The 13093-nt window shown below is 46.5% G+C and overlaps 1 protein-coding gene across 2 annotated transcripts in view; it reads left to right on the top strand.

Annotated features, from left to right (window-relative positions):
- The window catches only part of Fndc3b (fibronectin type III domain containing 3B), a 292863-nt gene that overhangs the window by 270000 nt on the left and 9770 nt on the right, over positions 1-13093 (top strand). For both annotated transcript variants that reach the window (XM_051156993.1, XM_051156994.1), the window contains exon 23: positions 4333-4545. In XM_051156993.1, coding sequence (XP_051012950.1) covers positions 4333-4545 — 213 coding nt within the window. The remainder of the gene's footprint in view (positions 1-4332; positions 4546-13093) is intronic.

Raw genomic sequence — 13093 nt, 5'->3', positions numbered from 1 at the left:
AATTGATTTTCATTGCTACTTCATAACTGTAATTTTGCTACTATTATAAATCATAATGTACATATCTGATATGCAACCCCTGTGAAAAGGTCGTTGCGGGGGGGGGGGGGTCAAAAACCACCGTGAGAAACGCTGCTCTTGAGCCTTTGGGGACATAAATGAATTTAATTAAACTGTCTAAAACTTGGATTTTTTTTTTTTTGTCATTTTTTTCTTACAAATAACTTCATCTCTCTGAGGTTTGGTTCTCCTCATCCTGTGGTATTGAGCACAGCAGAGCAGCAGTCCTAAGCAGCACATTGCCCTCCACCTAATGTGTATTGAGGACTGCTGGGCTGCCTAGAGCACACGAAGGGCCTCCTGGGACACAAAGGGAGAGCTGTGGACAAGCAGTGACAGGAAGCATCCCGGCCTGAGGCTGGAGGTGTACCCCGTCCTAAATGATGGGAAGAGATGCTGGCTTAGTCACTGCAAAGGTGAAGATGTTGGTTGTGTTGTTGACAAAGAGGTCGGTTTACTGTCTGGCTGCCCTTCTCCTGAGAGGAGATGGGTCATCGTCGCTGCAGCACCATGTTGGCTTGCTCTCCGAGGATTTCCCCTCTCTGGTTGCAGAAGCATTTGTTTCCTTTCAGGCCTGGGTGTGGAGAAGGGGGCCGCTGTTAGTACAGTGAACCGTTTCTAAGGCTCCTGTGCGAGGCAAAGAAGTTTTAGCCTTTCACTGTTGTTTTAGGTGACTCTCCTTGTACAATAGAAGTAGGAAAAGTAAGCTGGGCATGGTGGTGCACACCGGTAATCCCAGCACTTGGGAGGGAGAGGCAGGCAGATCTCTGTGAGTTTGAGGCCAGCCTGGTCTACAAAGCGAGTTCAGGACAGCTGAGTCTACACAGATAAACCCTGTCTCAAAAAGGGGGAGGGGGACAAATAGGGAAAGTAAGGCTCTTCGTGATAGCTGATGGCCTTTTTGTCATCTACTGAGGATAAGTATTTAATTTCAGGTGTTCTGGATAAAGCTGTGTGTGAGCATCTGTGTGGACTGTTGCCATGACTTTGTCTAGAGGGAATACCTAAGAGCATGACAAATGTTTGACATGTGTTTGGAGTTTTCAAGAGCAGTGTAGCTTGTTTCATTCATGTACACATTTTATATACACACAAATGTACATACATGTAAGTATAAATAAAAAAAATTACAATGATATCATGGGGCTTTTAATTTACATATTTTTTAATGACAAGTATGGAGCATTTCCTTGCTCGTTTAATGCTGTTCTCCCCGACCCTTTTCTCTCTCTATGTCTTTCTGGATCTCTCTGTGTCTGTGTCTCTGTCTCTGTCTCTGTGTCTGTCTGTCTGTCTGTCTGTCTGTCTGTCTGTCTCTCTCTCTCTCTCTCTCTCTCTCTCTCTCTCTCTCCCTCTCTCCCTTCTCTCCCTCTCCCTCTCTTCTCCTCCTGCTCCTCCCAACATCTCCTTCCCTAGCTCCCTAGTCTGTGTGTGTGGATGGATGGAGCAGGCGGGGTGGGGTGGGGGGGGTAGTATGTGAGCTTCTGGGTCTCCACTCTGAAGTACATCATCCACCCTTTTGAGTTCTGAGGAGGACACTGTGTATTCTGAATACAAATTCTTTGTCTAATGCCCACTGTGGGGTCTTCTCTCCCAGTCTTTAACTTGCCTTCAATCTCTTAACATGGAAAATGGTTTAAATCCAGATAAAACCCAGATGTTATTTTTTTTCTCTCTCTCTCTTGTCACACACATGACTTTCATGTCACCTATGAAAACCTTTTTCCAGTTCTAGGTAAAGGAAATGTTCTCCAGTGTTTTATTTTCTAAAAGTTTATATTCTACATTTAGATCTTAGGTCAATGTTTGTGCCTTTTTTTTTTTTTTTTTTTAAGGGTGTGACGTTTAAGTTGACATTTTTATTTTTTCCCGTTGCCATCCAATTGCTACCAGAGGCAGTTGTTGAGAAGACTGTCCTTCTTCCATTGAGTTGCCTTCACACCTTTGCCAAAAATCAATTGGCCGTATTTGTGTAGGTCTATTTCTGGAGCCTCTATTCTGTCCCATTGATCTAGGCCTCTGTCCCTCCGGCACTGCCCTCATACTGGAGCTTTATAGTCTCTCCTACAGTCAGGTGGCCCTGTTCTTCCACATTTCCTCTGTTTTTCACATTGGTATGGCCTAGGTCACTGCCTTTCCATATAACGTTTAGAATTAGCTCATCTTTACCTCCTAAGAACCCTGCCAGGACTTGTTGATTTCTTCTTGTATGTATTTATTTAGTTTTAGATACAAAACCTTACATGGCAGCCCAGGCTGGCCTTGAGTGTTCATTCCCCCTGCTTCCGCTTCCCCAGTGCCGGCATTACGTCATACCTGTAGCCAGTTCTGGGAGAACAGACACTGTTCCTGTGACTCCTCCCTTCTGTGGCTGCTTTTTGTCTCTGTTCAGTAGGCTCTCTGTACTCTCTTCAGCACCATCTTGTGGATTCTTTTTTTTTTTTTTTTTTTTTTTTAATCTCTGTAGTTTTGTTAGCAACGCTGGTTGGTATTCCTAACAAATGCTGCTAAATAGGAGGGTGAGAGCACCAAGCGCCCTTGCTGTGGTCTGGCCTTGCTGATCTGGCTCCCAGTCTTAAAGGGAAACTATGTCCTCTGCCACTTGTGGCAGCTGTGGACCTTTTCATTAGAGTTCCCTTTTCAGACCAAAGAGGCTCTGTCCTCCTAGTTTGCAGAGCGTTTTACCTGCAAGTAGGCACTGGGTTGTTAGGTCAATCAATATGATCAATCAATATGATCAATCACTATGATCATCTGCTTTTTCTGTTGTAGGCTGGAAGCAAGGTCGTGTTGCTTAAGGTGTGTAGGGAATGAGGGCATGGAGAAAGGAGATTTCCCACCCACTCCAAGCCATGCACACCCTGGGAACTGGCCATCTCGGCGGCTCTTCCCACATGGAGGCCCGCGCCTAACCTTAATTCAGCCCCTGGGATGATAAAGGGGAAAATAAAACCTCTTCCTGCCCTCTGCCAGCTGAGCCTTACCTCTCAGAGGCCTTTTGCTCAAGAGGAATGAGAGGAGTGGAGGGTTGTGCTCGGTCTCGCGCAGAAGCAACCTTTCTTTTCTAAAATTGCACATACTCTAGGTTGACTTGTGCACTCCTTAGGGTTAAAGACTTTGGCTCGTGCGCTATGCTTTACTATTGTGATGCTTATGTGGTGCTTTCTGCTTAAATATGAGCACTAAAAACTATATATGAGAATCACATGAAAGTAAATCAGAAATGTATAAAAATGATATTTCTTCATGGATAGTTCTTCTTGGACTATCTTCTTCATTTCCATTTGTTTTGAAAAGCTATGTTGTAAATTCAAGTCAAGTTTAACTATTGAAACTCTTTGAGCTGCTAACAGTTCAGCAAACCCAGTGATTTTGAGTTCAGATTCCTGGAGAGATCCCGAGAGAGGGTACCGCTGGAGCTCTGTAGGGCATCATGGAGAAGCTGGCTGTCAGGCCTCAGCGGACTTACCATGGGTGAAGCTGGGCAGACATGAGGTTAACTTGAGAGTTCTGTCCATCAAGTGGCATTGCAGTAGACGCTTGTTTTATATAGAAGAAAGGAGAAGGGAAGTCCTGTGTTCAGAATATCAGAGGAGCAATGCCCTTACAGTGGGGAGATGTGGTTGTGCAGGGCAGGGTACGCAGCACCAGGTGACTAGCGAACTGTGGATCATGGACAAGTTGGGACTTAGAAGGAAAAGGACAATAGGAACAATGTCCTCAGTGTATATGGAGATAGTCTACTAGATTTTAAGTTCCTAGTCGTGGGGGGCAGGGCGGAAACATCTTTACTGTACACAGTCAGCACCCAGCTGAGAGTTTTGTACACCCACGGAACACTTGCCACTGCCAGCAGGTGCTCTTTCAGCTCCGGCTAAGGATTTGCAAAGTCATGGCTGAGGGGAGAGGCCAGACGTCCTGTTGGGAATTTGTCTGTTTGTTTGTTTTTAATGAATTCTTTATGCATCGTCTAATTCCAAAGCTGGCTTTAAGTTACTTGTCAGTGGCTGGACCAGAGTGACCTTGTCTGCCCAAGTCCTTCAGACAAAAACTTACTTTTTTCCAGCTAGGATCCTAAGGCGTATTTGTTAATCCACCGTTTCACTCTGTTTAGAAACAGCACATAACTTCTCTTCTGTGCGGCCCAGTGCTCACTTGCTCTTCTAAAGCTTTGTTTTAGGGGCAGGAAGAAAATAGTCCAGCAAATGTTCCTTTTGAATACAGGAAATTCAACTTCTTAAACCTGCATTGTCTTTTTCTCCTCGTCTCTAGGATCAGAATCCAGGCTGTCAATGACATTGGAGTCGGACCATTTAGTCAGTTCATTAAAGTAAAAACTCGGCCGCTGCCGCCCTTGCCTCCCAGGCTGGAGTGTGCGGCATCTGGTCCTCAGAGCCTGAAGTTGAAGTGGGGAGATGGGAACTCCAAGACGCACACGGCCGATGACATCGTGTACACGCTGCAGTGGGAGGACAGGAACAAGAGGTGAGAAGGATGCTCATGGCACGGCTTTGGTGCTCACCCCACCTCACTCTTGCTTGGGAACCCTGCCCCTTCCGGAGTCCTTAAGCATTCGAAAGACCCTAATGTGAGAAGGGATACGCGTTTCCCCCCTTTTAAAGTCAGATGATGGAGAGAAATTATCAAAACAGACCATTGTCAGATTCCAGTCCCCACTGTATAATCACATGATATTAGTCACGAGAGCAAAGGAAAATAGGACCTGGGAGCAATGGTGCCTCTTTAAATATTCAGTAACCACCAGGACAGGCATGTTTACCAGCCTGCCGCCGCCGCCGCCGTGGGTGATGCACAGATGGCAACTGTGCTCTCTAACTATGGGTGCTGTGATATCAAATTAACCAGATCAAATCAGAGACACTTGGAGATGTAGAAATCAGATCCAAGCTTCCACATCGTATTTACGTAACCTAACTTGATTTCCTTAGAAAATGGCTAGTCAGGTGACAGGAGCCAGTGGTATTTCGGAATAATTATGAGCTCAGTGGAAGTTCGTGGTGACAGATTTGTCTATTAGCAAAGGTTCTGATCAGAATTGGGTAGAAGTGAGGATTATTATAAAACCAAGCCAGTGATAACTACAGGCCTGTTGACAGTGTGACATGATGCTGGTGTACATGTGTGTTGGGCCACATTTGTAACTACCACGGGATGTGTGTATACCGCAGGATGGGCACACCTGAACTACACAGAGTGTGGTATCCCGGTGTGCATTACCACATTCTGTTCCAGGGCATGAGTGTTCCCTCCCCCGCACACATTCTTGGGCCACCCTGTAGTCAGGACGGTAGACTGGCTTTCCTGCAGCCGAGTTCTCTTGGCCTTCCGTGGAGACCAAGGTCCAGAGAAACACCAGGGAGAAGGCAGCATAGTGATCCACTGGGCTCTGTGGAAACAGTATCAGGGCCAGTGACAACCAGATATGTACTGAGTGGATACTGGGCTGAGGAAAACCACCAAAGCTGGACCAGCAGACTCTGAGATTCCGAGGAACAAATACTGTCATGTGCATCTAATATGCAGGGCTGCCAGGAGGGGCACAGAAAGGCACCGGGTGCTTTTTGTCAGCTTTAATGACAAAGAAAAAAAAAATATTGTTGATGTTTGTTTTTAAAGGTTAAGTCATAGGTTATAACGGAATGAGCTAATGGCAAGACAAAGTTATAGAAATGCAGGTTTATTGGGAGCAGTAGGGGAGGAGAGAGGGAGGGAACCAAAATGTCTGGATTTTATAGTGAAGAGCCTCTGGGAGAGGGGAATCCCTGCCTCAGGGCTGGAGAGTTCAGGGTAGAGGGCAGGGTATGCCAGCCACGCCTGCAGCAGGTAGGGACCGAACATCAACAGACACAGCTGTTTTGTTGATGTCTGAGTGGAAGTAAATACAATATTCATAGAAAGAGGTGACGGAGGGAGGGAGAACTCACGAGGACATAGTAGTAACCATGGAAAATCCTCCAATTCAGTGCACAGGGGCCATGTTCTGGGAGTTTGCACCATATGCACACAAACCAGCTTTCTCAGGGGTGATCCTGTTTGAACTTGACCTTGACTGGCTTGGGCGTCCAGGTGGGAAGAAAATAAAGCGCCCATTATCCTGTGGGGACGCTTGCCAGTGCGTTGGAGATCAAAGGCATCTTTTATATGCAAAAGCATCCATCCTGTTGAATATATGTCTTTGGATCATCATTCTTCCTGGGAGGAAGTTCTCGGCCACAGAGGACCAGCAAGGATAAGCATTCTGAACTAGCAAAAGTCATGATACACTTGAGAGCCAGGAGTAGGGGATCTTCCCAGGTTTTACATTCTCTTCCGGACCTTTGCTTCTCTTGAGACTAGGACAGACCTTCCTTGGGGATATTTTCTAGTTCTCCCTAAACACAAAGCACAGAAGGGGCGATGCTGTCACTTCACATGTTCCTAATCCTGGAGCGCCTGCACAGTGAGGCTCCCTGTTCTTCTGCATCCCTGTCCTGTTGGTACAGCCCCCAAGGGTGCCTCGTGGAGACCTTGCCGTGGTTGAGAGTGGCTCCTCTGGATGGAGCAAAAGTTCTAGATGCATTTGTACAAGTGAGGGTGGCTGTCATGAGAAGTTCAGACATGACAGGAAATAGTGCCTGAGCTAGGAGTCAGTGCATGCTTGCTCCTTTGAGAGAAGACAGAGGGGCGGGCAGAGAGAGGGAGGGAGGCAGAGATACTAAGGCTCCCCTTGTTCATCAAATAAGTCACTTGCCTAAATAGAGCTGGCAATTTAAGAAGTTTGACATTAGGAACAATATTTTTCTTAATTTTATGAGCTGGAGCCCAAATTTATCTTTTCTAAATTAAATTTGTCAGTGCTCTCAGAAAGTTATTAAAGTGATGTGAGTCCTGAGCGTAATGCATTCTTATTCTATTTGTGGAAGTTTTCCTGGGATTTTACAGGATGAGGACAGCCTGACTTTGGTTTGAAGATGACCTTCCTCAGTGTCTGGAAGTAAGCGCTCATGAATAGTCCTTTGAAGCCAAGCCTTCAACCTCAGCTCTTGACTCCTGATCAAGGAGAAAACACTGGACTTGAATATGTCACAGCCCTGTTAGCATTGTTTGTCTGCCTCCCCGCCCCCCCCCCACCTTTTTTTCCGCCCTGTCTCTGTCTTTAAGGTAGTTCCGTGTATCCCAGGTTGATCCTGCTGTGTGGCCAAGGACGACCCTAAAATTCCGATCCTCCTGTTTCAACCTCCCAAGAGCTGAGATTCTAGGTGTGTGTGCTGCACTTGGCTTCGTGCAGCACTGAGGAGGTGGAGACAGGAAAATCTCTTGAGCTCACTACCCGGCAAGTCTAGCATCATCGGGTCCCAGTGACAGGCCCTGTGGTGAAGCAAGAAGCAGCCGTCCTGAGCACAGAGCCAGTGTTGACTCCTGGCCTCCACACATTCACCTGTACCAACATGCACACATACACGCAAGCATGCACATACACAGGCATGCATATACATGTCAGATGGCCCAGGGACTCAAATATATTTTAAGCTTTCTGAAGGAAAAATCTGTGTATTGAGAGCGAAGAGGCAGGCACTAGGAACTTTGCTTACATTTATTTCTTTGACTGGAAAGTGAAATAGGTTAGTATATCCCCCCCGCCCCCCTTCCTATTCCCCATGTGGGAATCCTACAGGTCAGCTTGGCCCAAATGATAAACCCTTTGCCTCCTGATGAAACAGCAAGAGTCCATGCAGCTCGCCTATGTTGAAAGTCAATTTGTCTCAGGTAGGGCATTTCTTTCCTGTGGATTCACGCCTTTGGGGTGCAAGATTCCCAGTCCATATCCCGGAAACAGCCTTACAGCACTGCCTTGTGTCTGGAGGACCAAGTTTTATACCTAGTGTTTGGATTATGATTATTCAACTAGCAAACGTATATCTTGACTTACAGCTGTGTGCTAGGCCTCTTGAGGTATGTGGCATATCGGAAGAGCTCATCTTGCTGAGAAAACGAATTAGCTCTAAACAGTGAACAGACAGTACAAGAGATTTTAATTTCAGCAGAAAAGCAAAGATTAGATTAGGTTGGCCTTGCAATGATTAGGTCTATTATTCTTAACAGATCCAGCAGAGACGATGTGAATGTTTCTGGTTCCCACGTTAGGCAAGGAAAAGAAAAGAGGAAAAAAAAAAAAAAAAAACATCCTGCGTAAACATTCTCATAAAGCCAAGCTAACCTAATACACACACTAGGCACAGGACCAGCTCGTCGGCTCCAGGTCATAGCGCTGGGCTGACAGTTCAGAAGATGCATTTGTCTATGTTTCCAAAATGAAATGTTGCCTGTTGTAATGGAATTGGAGTGGATGTTGAGCCTGACCCTCATCGGTCCATGTTCCTGGTAGCTGTGCGCAGTACTGAGGCAGGAGGATGGTAATTCCAGGAATGTATTTATGGCTAATCTGTTGCTCAGGGTTTTGATCAGACAGTGAGTGTTCCCAGAGTGAGGCTCCAGAGATATTGGGCCTAAGGAGAGCTAACGAATGGGAAAAAGAGTCACCGAGTCACTGCTCGCTCCCCTTGTCAGCCTTGGTATCTGTGGCACTTTCCCTCAGCAGCTGGGGGTGCTGCAGAGCCCTATGGCACTTCCGCTTCTGGTGATACACACACGCACGCATTAACACACACATGCACACACATGCAGACACGCACACACACATGCACGCACACACGCACACAGACCCACTCATGGACGCGTGCATCTTTTAGCTTCAGGGTTTCTTTAAACTCCAAAAGAATACACTGTAGGGAACAAAAAAGGGGCCAGAGTGAGTGAATGAACTGTCTCAGTGTTTCTCTGTCACGGAGCAAACTCCTGTTTCCATTCTCAAAATGCATTACTAACGTAAACGATTGGCTTTGAGGGTCAAGACCCCAGCGCATGTTCTCAGCGTTCCCTTGCATCACATTTTTGGCATGGATGGTCAGCCTCACTGGTGCCGCTCTGGGCACCGTGGCCAGATCTCTCTCTCAATCCTAGACCTGCTATTGAATCCTTGGATGACCAGAGATGTATGCCTGGACTGCTTTTTGCCGGAGTCTCCCAAGCCACAAAGTACACACAACGATGTCTGGCACTCCACTGCCTAATTAATAGAGGAAAAATGTTTTAGAGACATTTTAGTGTCTTGGAATAAAATCATAAAGATTAATCAGAAAAAATAAAAATTATTGAGAGCTTGCTCAACTTGAGGCCAAACTGCCTTGAAACAATTAGGCTGAGGGTGGTAAATGACTGGAGATCTAATTGGAGAATCTAATAATGCGTTTTACCTCTGATTTACTTTAGAAATATATCTATAGCATTTCCCTGCATGAGGCAAGACCCCTGCAGTGGAAGCGGACAAACATTTTGAGAACTCTGGACTCATCTTCAGAGACAATATTTACTCGGTATATTTGAAACATGCATAGAAACAGGGACGTTCCAAGTGTCTCAGAGGAACCTTAAAAACGGGGAGGGTGCACTTTCTATGAATGCAAATGAGTTTCTTTTTGACTGTATCAGTGTCTAAAATGCAATAAGAAGTAGGCGTGGGTTCTGTTTGTTCCTTTTCTTGTAAAAAAGTTAGCTAGCATGGGACCTGAAAGGCGGCTCAGCAGTTAAAAGTACTAGCTCCTCTTCTATAGGACCCAGCTTTGATTTCAGTACCCATATGGCAGGTCACAACCATCCAAAGTTCCACTTCCAGGGGATCTTGTGCCCTCTTCTGGACTCCGGACACCAAGCATGGGTGTGGTGCACATTCCTTCATATAGCAAGCATACAATAAATAAATCTGAAAAGATGAAGATGAAAACACTTAAGTATAATGAAATTTTATTTCTTGTCGGGGAAAGCATAAAAACCCAACTCACTAACCAAAAATTGTTATAGCCTAATTAATTCACAAGCAGAAGACAGTAGACAACCAGGAACAGAAGGTAGGAAGTTAATTAACCCTTTTCCTATTAGTCCTCTCGGAAATAGCTTCTGGCACTTTGATATAAGCAGAGACTCCACCAACATCAGCATCAGTCTAGGAAATGGATTCCTTGACTGAGGTGCCCCACGCAGTGCCATCTGTGTCCATCTGCTTCTACATAGAGATGGTGGGACTTTGTGTTCCTGGCACAGCGGGGGCATTTACTGTCCATGTTTTTAATATCTTCTATCTCCAAACACCACTTGAGTGTCATAGGAAGCATGTGTGTGTCGTGCATGCACGTGCGTACGCGCACACACATACACACACACGTACATGCACGCACGCACGCACACCCTCCCTGCTGCCCTCCCTCCTTCCATGAAGCCTGGGGGGCAGATGATGATATAATGCTAATAAATACAGCAGTACTGGATCTGTGAACAGCTGTTGACTTACGGTATTGTGAAACCTGTTTTGAAGGGACCACTCGAAGCCTTTTGTGAACTGCAGGCCATGTTAGGCCAGCAGGCTCATCATGTTGAGTCATTAATATCCATGAGCTGTGGTACAGCAAGGCTAAGAACAAACCCCTAACATTGTCTTGTTTCCCACTAAGACTTTAAGATCTAAGTTATTCAGAAAAAAATCTTTCAAAAGAAAACTTTTAAGAAAATATTTAAAACTAAATTATTTCTATATCATTTTCTTTTGCCCACCAATGATTTAAAGTCAAAGAGCACATCAGTGTGTAATATGGCTGAATTTATTCCATCAGCAGCAAACATTCCACCTTTCACAGCGAATGGCAAAGTCTAAAATACTGCGATGAGGGAGGCAGCTCTCCCTGGGCCATCCTGACACTGTCCTCACGGTGTATTTCCATCAGACTTGACTTGTTTCCGCCATTGAGGTCGCATAAGAACCCTGTCGAGGAAGCACAGTTGTTAAGACGGTCTGGAACTTGACCTTGTCTAGCTCTGCACTGAAGATCGCCAGTTTTGTACTCGGCTATGGTTTCTCCATGTCTTTGTGCTCCCAGAACTGCCATTCTCCCACCCCGAGTCCCTAAGGGACTGTGACAAACAGAACAAGCAAAGGTAGTTTAGATTCACAGAAATGGAGAACTTTCTTAGAGTATTTTTTTGTAGTCTTTATTTTTAGAACTGTTTTAGGTTCCCTGTAAAATTGAGAAGGTGCAGAGATCTCCCAAGTCCTCCCTCCTGACTTCCACAGCCTCTCCCCCCCCCCCCCCCCCCCCCATTTTCAGCCCACCACAATGGCTACAGTTGGCAGGCCACAAGGAAGTCTAGCCTGCCGTTGGGTTTGCTCTCACTGTTGTTGTATATCCCCGAGTTTGGATAGCGAGGACATGCGTCCATCAGTATACCATCACAGAGGTGTGTCATTGCCCTAAGCACAGAGAGATGAGCCATCTTTAAGTCATTGGAACCCTGGCAACCGTAAGTCCACGCGTGTTGGCTGTGTTTCAGGAAAGACACTCAGGCTCTGAGCGAGCCACTTACCCAAGGCCCCATGTGTGTCAGGCACTGTCATTCGATGTGTCTGCTCAAGTTTAATGCTACCACGGTGTTAAGTGTCCCTGCCCACGTTCTCTAGAAGACCTGGGCACGAGGAGAGGTGCAGCATCGCCGATGAAGCCCCACGATCACAGTGTCCTGGCCTGCAATCTCCTCTCCGCCCACATAGCTGGCTTTCCACTCAGAGAAAGGGAAGTCATTCTGTGGCTGCCTGCAGTGACAAAGTGGTCTCTTGGGAGGTAAAACAGCCATTTCTAAATCTCTTTACCTCCGTGGTGAAGGCCCCAGGTTTGGTCCCAGCAATAGAAGAAAATGACTCAAAATAACAGAACTAAGCCCCTGTGGTCTTAGCCCATCTAGCCATAATGACGAGCTCTGGGTCAGTGAGGTGACCTGCTCCAAAGAGCAAGGAGGACAGGAACAGAGAGCACCAACCTCAGCCCTGGCACACGTAGGTGGTATGTGTATTCATGTGCACACAGTTGCTACTAGCATAACGCCTTCCATAATCCACTTAGACCTCACAGGAGCTCTGTAAGTTCAGGACTTACCTTACCTGGTGCAGGTGAGAAGCTGGGGGTTCAGAGATGCTGCAGGGCACACAGGTGTTTCAGAGTGCACAGGAGCAGTTCCTGTCTCAGCCTGTACTAACTGGATCTTCTCAAGTGCCTAAGTCCTAGAGGTATGAAGAACTAAAACCACGTGACCCCATGTGGCCATACCTCCCCTAGTGAGGTTAAGCAGAAAAGTCCTCAGAAGGCATTGGCTGCCCCGCCCTGTTTCATTAGTCATGCCTCCTGACCTTGAATCTGTTTGTCGCTCTTATGGCTCACATCCCTATAGGACAGGGTACATCTGCTTCTTCGGGTGATCACGATGCTGTTAATGTTAGTCTGTTTTGCCTCAAACCCTGGGCCATCCCCACTTCACTGTGGAGCAAGCCTGGGCTGTGTCAGGCATCTGCCTCCTGCACCAACCGCTCTGTAACTGGTTCAGTGCATGGCATGGGCGCTAGTTGCTGTCTGGTTCAGCCATTCCCGTATACATTTTAAAACTGAGAAGGAGAACCCTTTAACTTTTTGTGGGGATGAAGATGAGGCAAAGCAGCGATGGCACTCACTGAAACAAGCTAACCAAGGTGTATTGCTGTCAAAGTAGACAGCGGGCTAACCAGGGCTGACCAGAAGCGTGTCAGTTTTGGAGTTTGGAAGAAGGAAGAGCTGGCCGCTTTTCTGACATTCTCTGCTCTCCTCCACTGGGACTTGTAGGCTGCCAGAACCTAACTCGCCCTCTCAGCAAGGCTGGCATCTCAAACTGACCTCTTGTGGCTCCCTGACTGTGCCATCACTGCAAGCAAGATGCATCGATGTCATACCTGCAACACTCCAGGCTAACGGCTCCAAACCCTCCTCACTCTGTAGTCATTTCCCCTACACCCTCTCAGACCCTAAGTAAATAGATGCGTTAACGACACATTTGTCACTTTGTCGTCGCTATTAGCCATTCTGTCTTGTTTTCTTATAAGTTGGAGAACAGTTAAATACGC

The sequence above is a fragment of the Acomys russatus genome, chromosome 15 (assembly GCF_903995435.1).
Source record: "Acomys russatus chromosome 15, mAcoRus1.1, whole genome shotgun sequence".
Classification (NCBI taxonomy): domain Eukaryota; kingdom Metazoa; phylum Chordata; class Mammalia; order Rodentia; family Muridae; genus Acomys; species Acomys russatus.
This window is presented reverse-complemented; position numbering and strand designations above follow the sequence as displayed.